The 22884-nt window shown below is 35.8% G+C and overlaps 1 protein-coding gene across 1 annotated transcript; it reads right to left on the reverse strand.

Annotated features, from left to right (window-relative positions):
• Positions 1–20867: 20867 nt before the first annotated feature.
• On the reverse strand, positions 20868–21812 carry LOC118854542 (olfactory receptor 4C46-like). The gene has a single exon (XM_036764910.1). The coding sequence runs from the start codon at positions 21795–21797 to the stop codon at positions 20868–20870; it is 930 nt and encodes a 309-aa protein (XP_036620805.1). The 5' UTR covers positions 21798–21812.
• Between the last annotated feature and the right edge of the window lie 1072 nt (positions 21813–22884).

Consider the following 22884-nt stretch of genomic DNA (forward strand, 5'->3'; position numbering starts at 1 on the left):
ATTTCATCAAATCTTTCCTGCTATTTTGGTAAACAAAATAGAGCATGTGGTCTAGCTGATAATATATTTAGATAGATTGGAGATTCATTAAATGTTGGGAAACAAAGAGTAAGCACTGATTTAATATTGTCTTAGAATCAAGTGTCCATTAAGAGCCATTGGCATTTCTTCTTGGTTCTAGACTGTTTCACAGTTTTTGTCATTCACTTGGATAAAGATATACTTAATATTCATAATCTATTTGCAGATGAGACAAATCAAGGAGGGATAAATAATGCCATGATTACAGATGGATTTCAATAAATTCTTGATTGGCTAAAATATTATACCAAATTAAATAAGTTACAATAAAATAAGAATACATTTAATGTTCACTTGGCTTTAAAAAGTATCTTCATAGTAATACACTGAAAAATGTGTGATTAAATAGCATTTTTTCTGAATTGCTGCTCACTAATCTTCTTATGAGAGAGCAGTGTGCTGTGAGAAACAAATGTGATTTTAGGGTATCAAACTGGAATCATATCCTACAGGAAAAAGGAGATGGTCCCCTTTGACTCTTCCAGGAACAGTCCACTTTTAGGCTGTTGTGTTTGATTCCCCATGACATATTGTAGGAAGAGTATAGATTAATGATAAATTTTCCATAGGAAGAGAACTGGGATAATTGAAGGGTATTCAGTTTATGTTTTATGAAGATTAATTGAAGGAACTTAGCATATTTGAACTTTAAGTGAAAATATTTGGAGAGCACATGAGAGCCATCATGAGTAGTAGGGATTGTGTCTGTTCCATATGGCTCCAGATTGCAAAACTTGGAGCAAGTGTTGGAAGTTGTAAAATGGTCATGACATCATAGTTTTATTGGTAAAAAAGAATATTGGGGGCTACTTATTTCATTCCACTCATTTTACATAGCACAAAGGATAAAGACTTTAATTGACTTCATTTGGTCAAAGAGGTATAAAATATTTTGAAGTAGGAAATTAACTCAGTCTACCAATTTCCTCTGACTTCAAATACAGTGTTCATTCTCCTGGACTGCATGCATTTAGCTCTTTTTACATGTGGGTAGAGGGAGAACTTTAATAATCAGAGCAGTTGGTAAGCAGAATGAGCCATTTCAGAAATAAGTAGGTGCTCAGGTTCTCATGCTGGTGTCTTCAAACAAAATCTGGATGGGACTCTCTTGGAAATACTATAGTGAGGATTATTTGGGAGAAATAATATTGATTGGCCTTTGAAGTTCCCCTAATTTGGAAATCTTTTAGTTCTGCATTGCCTTGTTCTATACAAATAAGTCACTATAATTCTGTGAAACATAATGCTTTTCCTCTTTCCTATTCCATGTATACACATACATCTGGCATAATGGTGAAAATTGTATTTACCAATCATTTACACCCCCCTTAATTCCTTCCAGCTAATTATGAAGGTTAAATAAGACAATAGATGAGAAATGCTTTAATTGTAAATGCAGAATGTAGGAGAGCTCAGGCATCATTACAGAAAATGAACAGACTTATTTGACTGTAGTGGAGTGACTGTGCATTAAAATTTTTACAGATAAAACTTTGAATAGTAGTTTGTGGCCATATTTGCTCTAAATGAAAAATTCAGGGTCCCCTCCTTTAAGCAATGAGGAACTAATGAAAGTTTCTAACACAAAAGTTGTAGGATCATTTTCTGATAACCATGGTCATGATAAATAGGGAAGAGGAAAGACTAGAAGGGAGGAAAATAACCTGATTTCCCTAAAATTTTATAATAAGTAATTAAATTGTATTAGCTATTATATTCTCTGGTAACCTATCTCTCTGTCTCTCTGTCTCTCTGTCTCTCTCTCTCTCTCTCTATATATATATGTATACATATATATATAAGTACAGAAATATATGCATGTATGTAAGCATATATGTATGTTTACCCATGTGTAGACATATGGACACATATGTATATGTATATACGTATACACACCTGCACATGCACTTTTATATATATACATATATATATATATTTTTTTAAATCATTATTCTCACAATGTAAAAGGTCCCCTAGGCTTTCCCAGATTGCCACAGGAATACATGACACAAGGTTAAGAGCCAATGGACTAGAAGAATTGTGAATTCTACAGCAACAGTCCTCTCTCCAATAAATGAAAACCTGGCTTTGATTGGTAGCTGGCAGCCACTCAGTTGTCTCTTTCTTCTCCTGAAATTTTTCCTTTACATTATTCCATTTTAAATAGCAGCTTGATCTTCATTTTCAGTCTCTTCTTCAATACTCTTTCACTCTTTGAAAGAATTCTTTCACCTGAAGGTATTTCTCTAATGGCCACTATCTTCAGTGCTAGTTGACATTTTATTTTTTTCAACCAGGATATGAATAAAAGGAGTTGTCATATATTCTCCACTGGCAAATCCAGACCCTCCCCCCTCCTTTTGCAATCTATCAGCTGCCTCTTTTGTTTAAGGTTCACTCTGTCTCCCTCTCCCTTTCTCCCTTTCCCTCTTCCTTTTTTTCTCCCTCCCTCCCTCTCCTTTTGTTGTGTAAAATATATATTTGGGTACATCTGATTTTTAAAATAATCAAAAAAAAAACTTTGATTTGTAACCCTCTGAACTTTTAGAAAAAATTCTATACATAATTGATGCCATCCGCTTTTTATACACTTCTTAACACTGTGCCATATTATGATCTGACTCTACCGCCTGACAGAAATCAATCATTCAGGATACATTGACTGAGTACTTATCAAAGTGAATGGTTCTCCTTTGAATCAGTTAGCCATTTTTCAATCCCTGTATTCACCTTCCTTTCCTCCTCTGAACTTTTAAAAAATATGTAACTTTTATCAGGTTTGGATCCGTCTGACCATTCTTTCCTTCTAAATATTCTTTCCCCACTCTGGCTTCCATGGTAGAGTCATTTACTGGTTCTCATCACAGCTCTCTAGTTTTTCTTTCTTTTTCACCTTTGCTGAACTACTAATCACATCCTTCCTGTTTAGAATGGATAACCTTCATGCCTTTGACTTGGACCTTCCTGTCTTCCCCTTTTACATTCTGACCCTTATTGATAACTTCTCCGTTCATAAATATAAGCGCAATGTCTGCACAGGTCACTTTTGAATATATATGTACAAACTAATTATTTCTCCTGTACTCCTATCCTTCAATTGCCTGTTTGACACCTCATCCAGCCTATATGGAGGTTGTATACAAAACACTACAGGTAAAAATGAAGTTATCTCCCTGTTCTTTACCCTGTGCTTTTTCTAAAATCCATATTTTTAAGCTCATCATCCTTCTTCTAGTCACCAAGGTTTGTGATCTCATAATTGTCCTTGAATATCCCCTTTCCCACATCTCCTGCATCCAATTTGTTGCCAGGTCATGCCAATTCCATCTATAAAATGTCTCCAAATTTTGTTCCCTTCTCTCCATTCAGATTGTCACCACACTTTAACATACATGTTTTATTTGATGATTACAGTATCTTCTAATCTATTGCCATAATTAATAATATATAAAATCATTAGGAAAGATTATCAGTTTTAATAACCCACCCATTCCTTATCCAGACCCTTAAGGATTCTTGCCTATCTGTGAAGAATCACTAGAGGTTTTGTTGCTGTTGTTATTTATCTTCTTATATAATCTAAATCAGATATGTGAAATAGAAATAAAGTTTGAGGGTAAAAATATGTGTCCAGTACTACTCAAATGAGAAAACGTTAACCTACTCTACCTGATGTGTTTTTTAATCTGCATGCCTCTCTCCTTTCAAATTCCAAATCTTGGCTTTTCTATTTTGAGTTTCCTTTTTTAAAAGCACTTCTCACATTCTATGGGAATTTTGAGTTATAATCCTAACTGTGTAGTTTATGATGGCAAATATACATAATGTGAAGTACAGAAGAGGCATCAACTAAGTGTTTACATTTAAAATTATGCCTGAAGATTTCTGTGCAGACTCTAAGAGAGGGAGTATCTAGGAGTGGTTCAAATAGCAACATTACTCTCCAGTATTGAATGGTTTCTATTTTATTATGACATTTTACCATACATGCATGTATGTTTCAAGAGTTTAAAAATTTGGATTATTCCAAAGTCAATTACTTATTCAATCCCCTAATTCATAATCTGTATGATGGGAATGATCATAAAACACCCACGTTATAGTGTTATTTCACACAGAATCCTTTCGAAGCCTTAACATGTTTTTCACACATACTCCAGAATAGATTAGAAATGGTGAAGCTCACCTGAAAATTCACTTGTAGAATTCACGTAGTCTCATCTTACTCATAAAAAAATATAGACAAATGAATTTAGATTGCGAATACTGCCATGACCTTACTTCTTGTTTCTTTATTTCTTTTTTCTTGGGTGAGGTCGTTTAGTTAAATCAGTGGAAGAATGCATTAGTTTGAGAATAACTCACTGTATGCACTGTCATATGTAATTTTTTTTCCAAAAGTATTCTTTTGAAATGTAAGTTGCTTTTAAGTTTTTTTTTTCTTCCATGCAAGGCATATATGACGTTTTTTACCATAGACATCACAAAATCACTTTGATGAAATTGATCTCACACAGACATACACACAGAGAGAAAATGAAGCACATCTTACATTTCAGAGGAGAGAATTAGAATGAATAGGGGTAGAAACTGAAAAATTTGTGACTGTGTCTTGGGAAGGTGGAATTATAGGATTTTGAGATGGAAATGACCTTAGAGAAGATCAGTTCCAAAGCTGTCATTTTACAGATGGAGTAACTAAAGCACAGGGAGTACCTAGTCCAAAGTTACATAGTTAATGAATATCTGAGGCAGGTGTTGAACACAGGTCTTTTAATTCAATATGTTATTTTTTCCAGTACTTTTTACCGGATATCCACTCTCCCATCTTAATGTGTTCAGCACCTTCACTACTATATATAGAACAGTCATAGAAATTTAAGATCAAACATATTTCAGAACAACAAAAAGAATTATTTGTTCCATTGCCAACCCATACAAATTCATTCTGTCTCTCTCCATCTCCCCTTATTTTTTGTCTGTCTCTGCCTGTGGATCTCCATCTCTCTCTGTGTGTCTCTGTCTCTCTCTGTGTCTCTGTATTTGTGTGTTTTTTGTCTGTCTCTGTCTCTCCTTTTGACGATATCTTTCCCATAAATAGATCAGGAAAAATATTCAAAAGTATAAGATTTGAGATATAACCAGGTTTACGTCTAATAATACAAAACATGTATTTAAAACTAAAAAAGGTATAAAATCATATTTACAGGTACCATGAGAACAGCAGCAGTTTAAAAGTCCTCGCATTAGACATCCCCTCCTGAAGTCAGTTCCTCAAATGGTATTTCTCTTACTGCCCAAGTCCAGCTGAGAGATATTCCTTTAATCTTCCCCATGCAGATTCCTCCCTTTTCCACTACCCTTTCACCAGGTGTAGACCAAGGAAAACACGAAGTACAGCAATCAGAGGGAGACACTGCTCTCTGCAAAAGGTTCTGTCAAGGAAGCAATCCAGCCTATCCTCTTCAATTCTTTTCTCACTCACTGTAATGGGAGATTTAATATGAACTACATTCAGTGTAGGGACTGGATGATATATTGGCCCCTTATCTCCTCTGAGGATTAATAATTGGTTCTATTTGGAAGTATGTCAATGAGGCAGTTCAACTACTTTAACTCTTTAAATATGTTGGGTTGTAATAGAACAGGTTGATTGGTCTGAGGTTTTTAGTATATCTGTTAGTATGAGTCTAGTCTGTGGCCAGAAGTCCACCTGATTAAGGTTAGTGGATAAACTCTGCCTGGGATTACGTGGTAGTGGTCATAGTTAGGGTAAAATGAATTCAGAGAAACATTAAAAATGTGCCAATTTGTGCAGAGCAAAATAAGCACTCAATACAATTGATTCCTCCTCCTCCTCTTCTACTCCTTCTCTTCTTCATCCTCCTTTTTCCTCTTCTTGTCTTTCCTCTTTTTCTTCCTCTTATTCTGCTTCTTTTTCCTTTTCTTTCTCTTCTTCTTCCCCTTCTTCTTTTCCTTCTCTTCTTATTCCTCCTTCTCCTTCCATCTTTTTTTCTTCTTATTTTTTCCCAAAAAAGCTGAGACAATTTACTTTTTGTCATGTACAGCTTTCATTATTCATTTCTCCAGATATAGCTCTGGAAAAAAAAACAGGCTCGTAAAAAGCCCATATTTTTTTAAAGGGAGCTACTTACCTGTGACCTATAAACCCCAATCATTCTAGCTTTCTTTGAATAGTCAGCAATAGCCCCAACCTGAGCCTCTCTAACTCACAGTTTATATTTTGATGGCATAGAAGAAGAGTAAATAGTGATTTCTTCTGTTCCAGCCAGAATTTGTACTTCAAAGTTCTTACCCTTCCAGATTAATACCTTTCTGATGCTACATTTGTCTATATTTTGTGTCAATTTTACCTAGACCTTAGTCTTTGAATGGCCATGGCCTTAGACAAACTGAGACCTGGGAAAGACTTTAATTTAGGAAGGCCAAGTTCACCCACTGCATCCTGGGCCATCATCAGTTGTTTTGGCATTTGTCTGGCTACTGGACTGTGATCACTTTGGAGAAGAGAGAGAGGCTGATGACTTTGCACAGCTTTGCCTCACTTAAATTCAATCCATGAGCAAGTCAAGACATCACCCTTCATATGTCATGAATCCTCTTGGAGAATGAAGGACAAACGACAACAAAACAACCACAACAATAAACATATAAATTCTAAATATATTTACTTTTATAAATTACCTTGGCCAAATCTATTCCCATGGGGCTCTCCAATTATGGACTCCATGGCCAGCAATTTATATTTGTGCAATAGTCCAGGTTATTGGGGGAAAATGGTGTTGCTACTTATTAAAGATATATTTCAGGAAATCATTTTGCTTTGCAGTAATTATGTCATCTGACATTAGCCAATAAATCAATAAGCATTAAAATGAAGCCTTTACTAAATGCCAAGCACTGGGGTAAACACCTGGAATACAAAGAAAAGAAACAAAAACAGCTCATACCATGAAGAAGTTCATATTCTAATTGGGAGATGAGAAGAATGTACATAGATACTATATATCTATATGCATATTTACACAAGCACACTACACATACACACACACACACATACACACACAACATGTATAACAACAGAGGGGTGGTAATAGGAACTGTGGAGATCAACAAGGCTGCCTAGAGATGTTTGCTTTTCAGCTTTCCTGAAGGAAGTTTAAAGTCCTTTGGGAGAAACAACATGTACGCACAAATTTGTCGTTGTTGAGTCATATTATTGCTGACAGAGAGTAAACATTTTCCTAGCTCTCTTCACTAAAATTTGTGGTGACCTAGTTTGCAAAATGGAGAAAAAGTCACTGAAAACCTGCCTGAGATGGCTTATGTTTTATTGTTAACATTAATCTGTTATTTTCATTTAGTCATTTCTGATTCATTGTGATAGCATTTTGGATTTTCTTGGCAAAGATACTGGAGTGGTTTACTATAACCCTGTCCATCTCATTTTACAGATGAGGAAACTAAGGCAAACAGTGTTGCCCAGGGTCACAAAGATATTAATTGTCCAGGGCTGGATTTGCCCTCATTGTAACAACAATGTTGCTAGCATTTGTTGTGGAGGTGAAAGACCAACAATACCAAGATAGAGAAGGGCTGCCAGCACTGGGTCTTTCATCTGCTTTTCTAAGGAAAGAAACTTTAAGGGGTTTGCATTCTTACTTTATTTAAACATACATATAATATTCACTTAGTTCAGGGGGAAAAGCTAGCACCCTGAACATCAAAGCAAATGCAAACAGAAATTACAAAGACAATATAAACTGATTAACAGGCAGATTTCTGTCTGACAAATCATAATATACGTAGTTACCAGTCAAGCACAGATATGTGGATTTTTCAAAGCCAGGAGGTCCTAAAAAGTGGCTACCCAGAGTCTTGTCACCAACACTCTTCCACTGAGCATTCCTCCAAAGGCAAAATGCTAACCTCTGATCTTATACGCAAGTCTCAGGGTCAAAGTGCATCATAACCATGCAACTAAAAGCAACTCAGATCAATGTGAACTAGGCATTCCCTTGACATAAGCTCGTCATCAAAGGCTCCTGATTCAATCAAAGATTCCTTAGTGCTGAGAAGCACTCCAAAACAAAGACAACAGAAAGTCCACTTTGCTTTCCATCACATATGAAAGGCAAGACACATCAAAGGTAGTTGATTACCTTAGCATTCCTAAAGAGAAAACAGTAAAATAAAAGTCCCACCCTACTTACCATTCCACTCATGAAGAAGAGTATTCTTGATTCCAAACCTAGTTCTGTATCCATTTCACCAAGTAAAAATCAGCTGTACCCAATTTGGGGTACAAACACACAACTCTGAGATTAAGAGTCCCATGCTTCTTTGAAACTGTACCCAAATGGCTATGAAACTGTTCATATTTTTGATCCAGCCATACTACTACTAGGTCAGTATCTCAAAAAGATCATACAAAATGGAAAAGGAACCACATGTACAAAAATCTTTATAGCAGCTCTTTTTGTGGTGACTGTCGATTGGAAATTGAAGGGATGCCCATCAACTGGAGAATGGCTGAACAATTTGTGGTATATGAATGTAATAGAATACTACTGTGCTATAAGAAATGATGAGCAAGTGGATTTCAGAAAAACCTAGAAAGACTTACATGGAATGATGCTGAGTGAAGTGAACAGAACCATGAGAACATTGCACAAAGTAACAACAACATTATGCAATGATCAACCCGATTAATTTTGATAGACCTAGCTCTTCTCAGCAATATAATGGTCTAAGATAGTTCTAAAGAACTCATGATGGACAAAGCTATCCACAACCGGAGAAAGAATTATGGAGTCTGAATGTAGATCACAGCATACTATATTCCCTCTTTTTTTTTCCTTTCTTGTGGATTTTCCCTTTTGTTCTGATTCTTCTTTCACAACATAACTAATGTGGACATGGATTTATTATGATTCTACATGTATAGCCTGTATCAGATTGCTTGCCTTCTACAAGAGGGGGTTGGGGAGGAGAGGAAGGAGGTACAGAGGAAGCAAAAAAATTGGAATTCAAAGTCTTATTTTTTTAATTTATTTTTATTTTTAGTTTACAACACACGGTTCTACATAATTTTGAGTTCCAGATTTTCTCCCCACCCTCCCACCTCCCTCCCCAAGACGGCATTGAATCTCATATAACTATCATGTATAACTTCGCATTGAATTAATTTATACACTAATCAAGTTGTGGAGAAGAATTACAACCAATGGAATGAATATGAGAAAGAAGAAGCAGAACCAAAAAAAAAAAACAACCCAAAAACAAAAATAAAAGAGAAGCAAAAAAGGCGAGCATGAAGTGTGCCTCAATCTGCATTCATACTTCATAGTTCTTTCTCTGGATGTAGACAGCATTCTCCATCGTGAGTCCTTTGGAATTGTGCCTGCACCTTGTGTTACTGAGAAGAGCGAAGTCTGTCGTGGTTGGTCCTCACGGAATCCATACATCTGGGGTTGTATACAGTGTTCTCCTGGCTCTGCTCCGCTCACTCAGCATTATGTCGTGTAGGTTTTTCCGGGTTGTTATGAAGTCCGTATCATCCCCATTTCTTATGGCACAATAATATTCCATTACCTTCATGTACCACAGCTTGTTCAGCCATTCCCCAATTGATGGGCATCCCTTTGATTTCCAATTCTTGGCTACCACAAAAAGAGCCGCTATAAATATCCTTGTACATATGGGTCCTTTACCCGCTTGTGTGATTTCTTTGGGATACAACCCTAGAAGTGGTATTGCTGGGTCAAAGGGTATGAACATTTCTATAGCCCTTTGGGCATAGTTCCAAATTGCTCTTCAAAATGGCTGGATCAGCTCACAACTCCGCCAGCAATGTAACAATGTTCCAATTTCCCCACAACCTTTGCAGCATTTATCATTTTCCTGTTTTGTTATTTTAGCCAATCTGATAGGAGAGATGTGGTATCTAAGAGTCGTTTTGATTTGCATTTCTCTAATCAGTAGTGATCCAGAGCATTTTTTCATATGCCTATAGATAGCTTTAATTTCTTCCTCTGAAAACTGCCTGTTCATATCCTTTGACCATTTCTCAATTGGAGAATGGCTTGTATTCCTATATATTTGGCTCTGTTCCCTGTATATTTTAGAAATGAGGCCTTTATCAGAGATACTAGTTGCAAATATTTTCTCCCAATTTTCTGCTTCCCTCCTAATCTTTGTTGCATTGGCTTTTTTTTTTTGTACAAAAGCATTTCAATTTAACATAATCAAAACTATCCATTTTGCATTTTGTAATGCTCTCTATCTCTTGTTGGGTCATGAATTCTTTTTTTTTCCATAAATCTCATAAGTCAACTATTCCTTGCTCTCCAAAATTATTTATAGTATCAGGCTTTACTCCTAATTCATGAACCCATTTTGACTTTATTTTGGTATATGGTGTAAGATATTGGTCTATGCCCAGTTTCTATCCTACCATTTTCCAATTTTCCCAACAGTTTTTGTGAAATAGTGAATTATTAGCCCAGAAGCTGGCCTCTTTGGGTTTATCAAAGAGTAGATTGCTATAGTTGTTGACTTCTCCATCTTGTATTCCTATCCTATTCCACTGATCCACACCTCTGTTTCTTAGCCAGTACCAGGTAGCTTTGATGGCTGCTGCTCTGTAGTACAGTTTAACATCTGGTATGGCTAGGCTAACTTCTCTAGCATGTCTTTTCATTAATACCCTAGATATTCTAGAGCTCTTGTTTTTCCAGATCAATTTTGTTATAATTTTGTCCAGCTCAGTAAAATAATTTTTTGGTAGTTCGATTGATATGGCACTGAATAGATAGATTGATTTAGGTAAAATTGACATTTTTATTATATTAGCTCAGCCTAACCATGAGCAACTGATATTTTTCTATTTATTCAGATCTGACTTTATTCGTGTGAAAAGTCTTTCATAGTTATGTTCACATAGGCCCTGGGTTTCTCTTGGCAAATAGACTCCCAAATATTTTATAGTGTCTACAGTGACTTTGAATGGAATTTCTCTTTCTATCTCTTGCTGTTGGGCTTTGTCAGTAATGTATAGGAATGATGAGGATTTATGTGGGTTTATTTTATATCCTGCAACTTTGCTAAAGTTGTTTATTATTTCAAGTAGTTTTTTACTTGATTCTCTAGGATTCTCTAAATAAATCATCAAATCATCTGCAAAAAGTGATAATTTAGTTTCTTCTTTTCCTAATCTAATTCCTTCAATTTCTTTTTCTTCTCTTATTGCTACAGCTAAGTTTTCTAGTACCAAATTGAATAGTAGGGGTGATAATGGACATCCTCGTTTCACCCCTGATCTTATTGGGAATGCATCTAGCTTATCCCCATTACAGATAATGTTTGTTGATGGTTTTAGGTAGATGCTATTTATAATTTTAAGGAAGGTTCCATTTATTCTTATGCTTTCTAGTGTTTTTATAGGAATGGGTGTTGTATTTTGTCAAGGCTTTTTCTGCGTCTATTGAGATGATCATATGGTTTCTGCTAGTTTTGTTGTTGATATGGTCAATTATGCTAATCGTTTTCCTAATATTGAACCAGCCTTGCATTCCTGGAATAAATCCTACCTGGTCATAGTGTATTATTCTCATGATGAGTTGCTGCAGTATTTTTGCTAATATTTTATTTAAAATTTTTGCATCAATATTTATTAGGCAAATTGGTCTATAATTTTCTTTCTCTGTTTTGACTCTACCTGGTTTGGGTATTAGTACCATATTTGTGTCATTAAAAGAATTTGGTAGGATTCCTTCTTTACCTATTTTCCCAAATAGTCTACAAAGTATCGGAATTAGTTATTCTTTAAATGTTTGATAGAATTCACATGTAAAACCATCTGGCCCTGGAGATTTTTTCCTAGGGAGTTCATTGATGGCATGCTCAATTTCTTTTTCTGAGATGGGGTTATTAAGAAATTTCACTTCCTTCTCTGTTAGCCTGGGCAGTTTATGTTTTTGTAGATATTCATCCATATCTCTAAGGTTGTCAAATTTATAGACATACAATTGGGCAAAATAATTCCTAATTATTGTTTTGATTTCCTCTTCATTAGAGGTGACCTCACCCTTTTCATTTTTGATACTGGTATTTTTTGATTTTATTCTTTCTTTTTTTAATTAAATTGACCAATGGTTTATCAATTTTATTGTTTTTTTTTCATAAAACCAGCTCTTTGTTTTATTTATTAATTGAATAGTTTTCTTGGTTTCAGTTTTATTAATCTGTTCTTTGATTCTCAGAATTTCTAATTTGGTATTTAATTGGGGATTTTCAATTGGCTCTTTTTCTAGCTTTTTCAGCTGTATGCCCAGATCATTAATCTCCTTTTTCCCTATTTTATTCATGTAAGCATTTAGGGATATAAAACTTCCCCTAAGAACTGCTTTTGCTGTATCCCATAAGTTTTGGTATGTTGTTTCATTATTGTCATTCTCTTGAATGAAGGTATTAATTGTTTCTCTGATTTGTTCTTTGGCCCACTCATTCTTTAGAATTAGATTAGTTTCCAATTAGTTTTTAGCTTATTTTTCCATGGTTCTTTATTAAAAATGATTCTTATTGCATCATGATCTGAAAAGGATGCTTCAGCTACTTCTGCCTTTTTGCACTGGATTGTGAGGTTTTTATGCATTATTACATGGTCAATTTTTGAGTATGTGCTATGTACTTTTGAGAAGAAAGTATATTCCTTTTTATCCCCATTCAGTTTTCTCCAGAGGTCTATCATATGTGCCTTTTCTAAAATTCTGTTTACCTCCTTAACTTTTTTCTTATTTATTTTGAGGTTAGATTTATCAAGTTCAGAAAGGGGGAGGTTGAGGTCTCCCAATATTATAGTTTTCCTGTAACTCCCTTAACCTCCTCTAAGAATTTGTATGCCTTACCCCTTGGTGCATATATGTTAAACAATGATATCGCTTCATTGTTTATGGTTCCTTTTAGCAGGATATAATGTCCTTCCTTATCTCTTTTAATTAAATCTATCTTTACGTTTGCTTTGTCTGAGATTAGGCCTGTATCATATTGCTTGCCTTCTATGGAAGGGGGTTAGGGAGGACAGGAAGGAGGTACGAAGGAAGCAAAAGATAATTGGAATTCAAAGTCTTATAAAACTGGCTGTTGGAAACTAAAACTAAAAAACAAACCAAAAATTTAAAAAAAAATGCCTCATGATCTGCCACTGAAATAGCTCAGCAACTTGTCTAAAAATAAGGATATACAAACACATTTAAAAGTACATATTTTAAGAAGACTAGTCAATAAAAAACAGGGGAAATGGTGGGTATTTCTTTCAAAAAAATTTCAAGCAGGTGTTTTTTAAGCAGGATTTTAAAGACCCAGGATTCTAAACGACAAAATTGTGGGGGGAATATATTTTAAGTCCAAAGACTTGGGGATGAGATACAGTGTTTCATTCAGGAGGAACAGGAAGCAGGGTGAATGTTAAACATGAGTTTGGGAGCTGTCTGAGGCAAATTTTCCCAACAAATAACATGGTCATTTCGTTGAGCACCATATCATTTATTAATGGGGCATGTGATAAAGGACAGGTCAATGGCATGCGTCCATTTGTGCCAAAGTCACAGAAGAACAGCCAATAATATCTTTACATCTTTTTATGTCTTCTATCTGATTGGCCTGTCAGTACATCTTTGGAACCTCCCCTGGAAATCCTGATTGGTAGACATTTTAATAAGGAAGTAGGCCAAGAGTTCTGAGATTCTCCCCATATTTGGGATGGGGGAAGGTAGTGGGATAGCCCCTAGATATGGTCCCTTCTGCCCCTCTATGATTCCTAAGGAAGATAAGTTGCTAGCTGGGAAGCTATATGGTACATTAGACAGAATGTCTGGCCTGGAGTCAAGAAGACTCCCCTTAATGAGTTCAAACTATCTATGTGACCCTAGGCAAGTCACTTGATGATCCTTGCCTCACTTCATCATCTGTAAGAAGAGATGGAGCAAGATATGATAAATCAGTTTAGTATTTTTGTGAAGAGAAGCGCAAAAAGGGGTCACAAAGAGACAGATACGACAGGACAACAGTAACAAATCAGTCTTAACCTGAAAAACATAAGCCATCCTATATTGGTTTTCAGGGGCTTTTTCTCTCTTGTGCAGACCAGGTCACCCCAAACTTTAATGAAGAGAGCAAGAATAATGCTCATACTTCCTGGGGGTGGATCTAATTCATACTGTGTCTTTTTTACACAGTAAGGATAGGCAGGGTCCTGTTTGTATGAGGCCCAGCCTAAACTAATGGAGCAGATGCCTTGGGGCTAGGAGTGATTACAGCACATTATCACTTCATGTTCTCCACCCTTGGCCTTTTCAGGACATGTTGTCTTGACCAAAATAGGAGGGAAAGGGTGGATCACAAATTAATCAGTGGTAATTAATAAAACAGTATAATATTAATTTCCCTTAGAGTAATGTAGAATAAGGGTGGAAAGTTAAGTTGAGGGTCAGGTTTCCAAAGAGCCCTAAAAATTAAAGGGGGGAACTAATATTTGAGACTAGAGACAAATGGGACCTTTTGGAATTTACAGAGGAGAAAAGTGAGATGATCATACCTAAATTTTAGGGAAATCATTTTGCCAAATATAGAGAGGGTTAATTAGGTAAAGGACATACCAGAATAATGATACCAGTGAGAAAGGTCTTGCTATAGTCCCATGAAAAGTAATAATAATTAATAATAATGATAATAACGATAGCAGCTAACATTTATAAAGTGGCTACTCCATGCTAGGCAGTGTGCTAAGTACTTTACAAATATTATCTCATTTTCTACTCACAGCAGCATTGGGAGCTTGGTGCTATTATTATCCCCATTTTACAGATGGGAAACTGAGGCAAATAGAGCTTAAGTCACTTGCCCTGTCTCACACAAGTAGTTAAGTGTTTGAGGCCTGATTTGAATTTGTTCTTCCTGACTCCAGGCCCAGTGCTTTATCCACTGTGCCACCAGAGCATATCAGTGGGCTAGATAAAAAAAAATAGTGGAGGTAGATGAAAAGCAAAATCTGGTAACTAATGGGCTATATGGAGGGACTGAGGTGTTCAGGACAATCCAGAGATGGTGAATGTGGGTTCCTGGGAGGACAGATTCCTCCCTTCAACTTAAATTTAGTAAGTGAGAAGTTGGACTGGTTTGGGGAAGAGGAGATAATTAACTAAGTTTCGTACATAGTGACTTGGAGATGCCTTTGTTTACACTATAGTAAACATACCCCTTAATGCTTATCCATTTCTCCTCTGATTATCTCCAGTTTATCCTTTATCTGCATGGTTTGTATATAGCTGACCCCTTGAGAGAATTGATTGTTTTTTTGTTTAATGATTTTGTCATTTATTTGTACACACAGACCTAAGCACTCTGCTTGGCACAGAGTAGATGCTTGGGCCCTTTCTATAAATCAAAGCTTCCTAAACATTTTTGTGGGCTGGATACCTTGGGTTTCCCGGTGATTTCTAGGGACACCACCAAGATATCATTTAAAATAAAATAAAAAATACATAGGATTGCAAAAGAAACCAATTATGTAGTGGGGAAGGAAGGAAACAAGCATATCTAAATGCCAGTTACTGTGCTAAGAATCTTGCATATTTTATATCATTTAATCTTGACAATAACACTGGGTGGTAAGTGTTATTATGATTGCTATTTTAGAGCTGAGGAAACAGAAGTGGACAGATGTTAAGTGAACTGATCTGATCATACAACTTCTGTTTTTCTAAAGAACAGCAAGCACACCAGGAAGGCCCTGTCTTTATTGGCAAATGAATTGGACTGGCAAATAAAAAGTCAGAGCCCAAGCCTCCCTTTGTTAATGTTTGGATTTTGATGGCTCAGAGTGAGTGTAAATGACAATTATTTCTCTTCTGGCCTGATAACTAGTGGATCTTCCCCTTATAGACTGATTTTTTGAGTAGATAAAAGATGTTTTCTTTTGTTTCATTTCATACCTAGCTTTAATCACTGAATGAATGTTGCCTCAGCCAGTCTGAGAGCTGGGACAAACCTTACCTTAAAAAGGTGCAGGTTACGCACTTCATCCTCGGCCATCTCTAATTGTCCTGATCTATGTCTTGCCACTGGACCCATATGGCTTTGGAGGAGAGAGAGACTGATGACTTTGCCCAGCCCTGGCTCACTTAAACCCAGGTCCAGATCACACAGCTAGTAAATGACTGAAGCTAGTTTTCAACTCAGGTCTTTTCAACTCTAGGCCCCGCACTCTATCCACTGCCTACTCTAGCTGCCTCTGTTTGTATAGATATAAAGCAGTAATTTTCCACCAAATTCACAGATCCCCTGATATCTATCAATGGACTTAGGAAATGATTCCCTGTTCTGAATCTATTGGCATTGCCCAAATATCAATTTTGCGTCAGATTTAGCAATTATTTATTCACTATTCCTCCTACATGATCAACCCACCTACTCTCAGATGACATTTTATTTATGACTTCTTTTTCTCAGATGTTCACCGTTAATAAGTTTCAGTCTTCTCATGTTTAGATATTGTCTGTCTATTGTCCATGGTATCCCGCAACTTGAATTATTTAGAGATCATGATGTTTCAAGAACTGCTGCCCTATCACATTACTGAAAAAATATTGACATTAAATGAATGATTTGTGATTTCAGAATGTTGAAATTATTGAAAGCTCTGTGTGATTTCATAAAACCAATCCTACTAGTTATTTCTACCAATTTTTTTTAAATCTCCATCCATAGTGTTTTTTTCTCATTAAATATCCTTATTTATTAAAAGCTAGTTGAGGTTAATTGATGAAAAGATATAACACTAATCAATGTAGTTAGTAACATTAATGATATGTTAGTTGTCATTAATCAGCTAATATTCAAGTGATAACTGATTACTGATATTGAGTGGAATGAACAGCAAGGAGAGCTTGAGCTGACAGCATTAGGAGAAACATCCTAACCTTTAGGACTACCTCTTTGAGCTCTGAAGGAAAAAAGAAGATATGATCAGTGGGCTCAACTCTGCATTGTGAGTGGGAGTTAAGTTAAGGATCCCCAGAAACTGTATTGACTAGATTTATAAGACAGTTCATTTCAAGGATAAACTAGAGACAGAGCAACTATTACCTCAGTTCATGTGTGGGAATGCTTTCTCATGTATATTAAATTTAAAAATCCAATAACTTCAGGCAACAGAATTTCTTCCTTAGTAAAAATAGACTGACAGAAGATGGAGTTTATTTATCAAGTGAAAGACATAATCAATAATATAAGTGATAGAGATTTATAAAATTTAAATCACCTCTCTTATTGATTTCCTCTGAGTGTTCCTTTTCAGTTTCTAGGTCTATGTGTCCTATCCTTGGTTCTGAAAAAAAAAGCTGGATAGGGGGAGTTCCTTAAAATAAGACTCTAAAAATCTTGCCTAATTTATTACATTATGACCCAAAGTGGAGGGAGAAGGAAACTTCAGTCACAGAATCTGGGAAGTAGAAAAGATGTTAGACACCCCTTAGTCCAATCTTCCACCTGAGTAAAAAATGGGCTTACCCCCAGGTTAAGGGGGAACATTAACACAGTAGAGGCTGTGGCCATAGTGTGGTAGGTACCCTGCTCACAGTTCAAGGAGGTAAAGACTATTTGTGGTTACTCATAGACTAGAGTAAAGGACAGGAGAGCAGTGACCACACATCCCTTTATATCATAGTACCTGACAGTGGCAGATTTGTAATCATGAATGGTTCTTCTAGGCTGGGTGAGGTAAGGAGAACCAGATTTCAACAAAGAAACAAAGGAAGAATGAATAAATAAATAAGCAAATAGATGGAGGAATGAACGGATAAATAATAGGTAATTAATGAACAAACAAACAAGATGGTTTCTGAAACTCATATCACCTTTATCTAAGACTCTTTCATCTCACCCCTACCTTTTATTGTACGGTGCTGAAAAATCCTAAACTATTTTTAAAAGTCACTGAACCCTGGTCCACATTCTACAGTGAAGTGGTCTATATTTTTATACCCACTGACACTTGAGTAGATGTAGGGACTCTTGATTCCTGCTGCACCTTACTTTTTCTCATTCTCCTCTACTCTGTAATTTTTCTCCTTTGAATTCCACCCGATTTCATTCTTCTTGCAGCCACATTTGCATTGACTTTCAGGTACCTCCTTTCTCAAGTTTAGTTTTTGACTCACAGGCTTGCTTTCTTTTTCTCATGCTTGAAAACTCTAATATACATGTCAATGTGACCTAAGGAAAAATTCCTCTCATGGTTCACTTTCCTAGTATGATTCTACTACTAGGTACACACAAATCAGAGTTACTATACCACTCTTCTACTTCCATCACTGTACATTCTGAAAATCCCTTTTCTGCTAATACTGTCCCAGTCTTGTGCCTTTTTCTATGCCAGAACTACTTACTCCTTGTGTGTTTGTGTGTGTGTGTGTGTGTGTGTGTGTGTGTGTGTGTGTGCAAGCATGCATATGTGTGTGTGTTTGGTTGTTTGATGGTCCACATAGGATGACTAGTGAATACTGTGTTCCTCCATTCTCAGAATAATATTTTAAAGGCATAAAATCCTTATTTTATGTCAGATTATGATGGATACCAATTATATTGGAAAATATTTATCAAAATATTGAACCAAGTTGAAGATCCCAAGATAAGGACATATCTTCACATCTTTTAATCATCCATGTTCTCATAGCTCATTAAACCTGGTCTAGACTTGTTTTTCTTTCTTCAGAGTCTTTACCTTGTAGATAACTACTTGAAACTTTGATAAGTAGGAAGAAGAACTAGAGATCAAGAATCCCACAAAACCATGCTCATGCATTCTGGTTTGGTTATGTTATATTTGTGACTGTGGGGACATACTCTGTGGATATTCACCTTTGTGCCATGTGAGTAATGTCCTTGTTAAAAGGCTGGTTGCAGGCATACATAGATGCCCGGGCCAGACATATATAAGCATCCGTGATATTAGGAAGTTATCCAGGCCATTTATGAAGATGCAGTCAAAATAATCAAAGTCTCAGCAGCACTGCACAATTCCTTTAAGGATTATATCACAGTACTCTTGATCCTGGCCTTAATAGAACAGGGGTAGTATTATAAAATGATAAATTTCAATGCTGACTCAGCTCCAGATAGTTGGTTTTGGAAATGGACTACAACTAGAATGGGAGATTGGAATGGAGATGTTGTATCTTTTGATACGTAGTTTTAATTCCTCTTCACTTTATCATGCTTTTAGTAATCACATTAAACTCTTTAACAATGTCCTTGGACCTTGAAAAACTGCAATAATTGATAAGGCCTTTTAGGAAATTAGTGGAATGTAGGTGGGTGCTATAACTATGAGTGACAAGTAATACTTACTTCAATAATCTCCAGGGGTCTTGAGACCACATTTTGAAAGGTATCAAATTGATGGGTGACTAGAAAAATAAATAGTAGTAATAAAAATTTAGTCTTTCTTTAAATAAAATGTCATGACACACAAGTCTTATTCTTACATAAATGTATATAAATTGCAAAGATATGAATTAACATATAGATTCTGATAGAAGTAGATATATATCTACAATATTATTTGACAGATCAGGATAGTGATGAATGCATGGTTTACCCAGATATTCTCAGTAATTTTGACAAAGACTTTCGTTGTATTATTATAAAAGGAACGGACAAGACAAAGAAACGTAGGTCAGATGATTGCAGAGCTGAATGGACATGGAACCCAGTCAAACCAGATGCAAAGAATAAGGTTTAGAATGTAGGAAGAGTTCTTTATGCATGTAATCCACAACTGTATTTGTAGTCCTCTGATTTTCATCATTGCTTTCCTTCCCAATTTTTGCATTCCAAAACGGGCCTCCTTGCTACCCGTCATATAGAGCATTCCATCTCCTTTGCAATTTCTGTTTCTCATGTTTGGTAAAACAATACAAAGCAAACAAAACAAAAAAAAACCTCTTATTTTCTCCCCGTAGTAAGATTTCTGGCAAACTTGAAAGCTTGGACAAAGTGCCATCTTTTACATGAGAGCAGCCCTAATTTCCCATATGCCCCAAATGTTTAGGCCTCCCTCTAAAGTTACTTAGTTTTTATTTTGTATCTCTTTTCCATTTACTTCTGAGTATTCATGTTTTCCCGAAAATATAGTAGAAGGTTCATGAGGGCAACAATATCTTTATTGTTGGTTATGTATCCTTTGCAGTAAGCATTGAGTCAGTTAACAAACATTTATTAAGTACTGTGTTCTTGTGGACAATGCCTGATATAGAGTAGGCAAATACAAAATACTTGTAAAATTTAATTGATATTTTTAATGAAAACTATACCTACATTAACATTTCAGTTTCTTAAAAAAATCTAATGCTTACTTTACTTGTAGTGTCTAGATATGTATATATTCAGTAATTAAGGGATATAGTGTTGTCTTTTCATTGGGCCTGTAGGTCTTCCATTTCTCCTCTATTATTAATTTATTGACTGTATGAAAAATGACTTGAAAATGCTAAGTATATACCTTCCTCATAGGGAGCCCTTTTTGAACATTAGAAGAAATCAAATGGGAAAAAAAGATCCCATTGTAGACTCAGTGAATATTAGATAGCAATTTTGTTATTCTTAAATTTTCCCTTCACTTACCAATAAAATCTTTTTCTTCTTTTTCTTTTTCTTTCCTTTCCCTCACACATGACTTGGAGTCTGATGATTTGATTAGGGGGCCTTTACTGGCTAACCAAAATCTCCTTTCTGCTGAATAATTTTCTGATGGCGTTTTTCATTTGTGCATTTCTCAGTGTGTAGATTAAAGGGTTTAACATGGGGGTAATCATTGTGTAGAAGACTGCCACAGCTTTATCAATGGGGAATGTTGTTGGAGGTCTAATATAAATAAACATACATGGAACAAAGAAAAAAATGACCACAGTGATGTGGGAACCACAGGTGGAAAGGGCTTTGCGTCTCCCCTCCATACTGTGAGTCTTCAGAGAACTCAGAATGACAGCATAGGAGACCATTAACAGAAGGAAGTTTAAGAAGCAGATGAAACCGCTGTTGGCTGCAACAAATAAACCAAAGATGTGAGTGTCAGTGCAGGCAAGATTTAGCAAAGGATTTAAGTCACACATAAAGTGATCTATGACATTAGGACCACAAAATGGAATCTTGATTATGAAGAGCATCTGTATTGTTCCATGAAGGAAGCCTCCTATCCAGACCACACCCACTAGAAGGACACGCAACTGCGAACTCATGATTGTCATGTAGTGCAGGGGTTTGCAAATTGCCACATACCGGTCATAGGCCATTACTGTGAGTAGGATGACCTCAGCACCTCCAAAAAAGTGTTCTCCAAAGACTTGCATCATGCAACCATTGAAGGAAATGGTTTTCTTTTCATAAAGTGAGTCTATAATAAGTTTAGGTGTATTCACAGAGGAATAGCAGGCATCTACAAAGGACAGGTAGGCAAGAAAAAAGTACATTGGGGAATCGAGGCTAGGGTTGAGGACAATAGTGATTAAAATGAGTATATTACCCACCATTGTTACAGCATACATAATGAAAAACACAACAAAAACAATTTTCTGCATCTTTGGATTCTCAGTCAGCCCCAATAGGATAAATTCAGTCACATTATTTCCATTATCCATTTATTCCATACAGATGTTGAATTCAGGCAAGAGTTGTTTTGTCTGTAAAGAAAGTAAAAGTTTTCAGTAAGGGAGCCTTGATTTTTTTTTGGATTCTACACTAGAAATGTCTTGTGAAAAGAGGTAGGCCTTGGAATCTAAGAAGACTACATTTATATGCCTAAAGCCCCTTAACTGGATGAATATGAACTAGGAAATTTATACTCTTTGAATCTGTATGCTCTTATACATAAACATGACTTAGAGAAGAGGCATAGAGTGCAGTGCATAAGGTACAGGCTCTGAAGTCGTGAAGACCTGGGTTCAAATCCCCCTTAGAGGTATACTACTAATAATTGTAGTAGCTGGCATTTGCAGAGTATTTGCAAAGTCCTGTACACTAATTTTTTAAGTGATTTACGTATGCTATGTTATTTCATTTTCAAAATAACCCTTTGGAATAGACACTATAATTCTACTCATTTTGGAGATAAGTTAATTGAGGCTAGGAGAAGTTAACTTATTTTCCCAGACTAATACACCTAATAGGTTTCATAGGCAGGATTTGTTTGAATTCATGTATTTCAGATTTCAAGACAATCATTCTATTCACTGCACTGCCTAGTTGTATAACCCTGATTTGTCATTTAATTTCTCTTTGCCTCAGTTTCTTCATTTGAATAGTGGTGGGGTGGATTGATTTGTAAATTTTCTTATGATATAATTATATTAGTTACCTCAGTGAGTATTTTTGACAACAATACTTTTTTTTAAATCTTAAAGAGCAATTTTAGCAGGGCATTTCATCAAATCTTTCTTGCTATTTTGATACACAAAATAGAGCAACGTGGCATAGCTGATAATATATTTAGTTAGATTGAGGATTCATTAAATGTTGGGAACAAAGAGTAAGCACAGATTTAATATTGTCTTATAATCAAGTGTCCATTAATAATCATTACCATATCTTCTTGGTTCTACACTGTTTAACATTTTTATCATTCACTTGTATAAAGACATACTTGATATTCATAATCTATTTGCAAATGACCCAAATAAAGGAGGAATAAATAATGCCATGATTACAGATGGATTTCAATAAATTCTT

Source organism: Trichosurus vulpecula, chromosome 6, assembly GCF_011100635.1.
Source record: "Trichosurus vulpecula isolate mTriVul1 chromosome 6, mTriVul1.pri, whole genome shotgun sequence".
NCBI lineage: Eukaryota > Metazoa > Chordata > Mammalia > Diprotodontia > Phalangeridae > Trichosurus > Trichosurus vulpecula.

What these genes read in the sequence shown, in the direction of transcription:
- LOC118854542 (XM_036764910.1), bottom strand. Translation starts at nt 21,797, where the DNA reads ATGGATAATGGAAATAATGTGACTGAATTTATCCTATTGGGGCTGACT.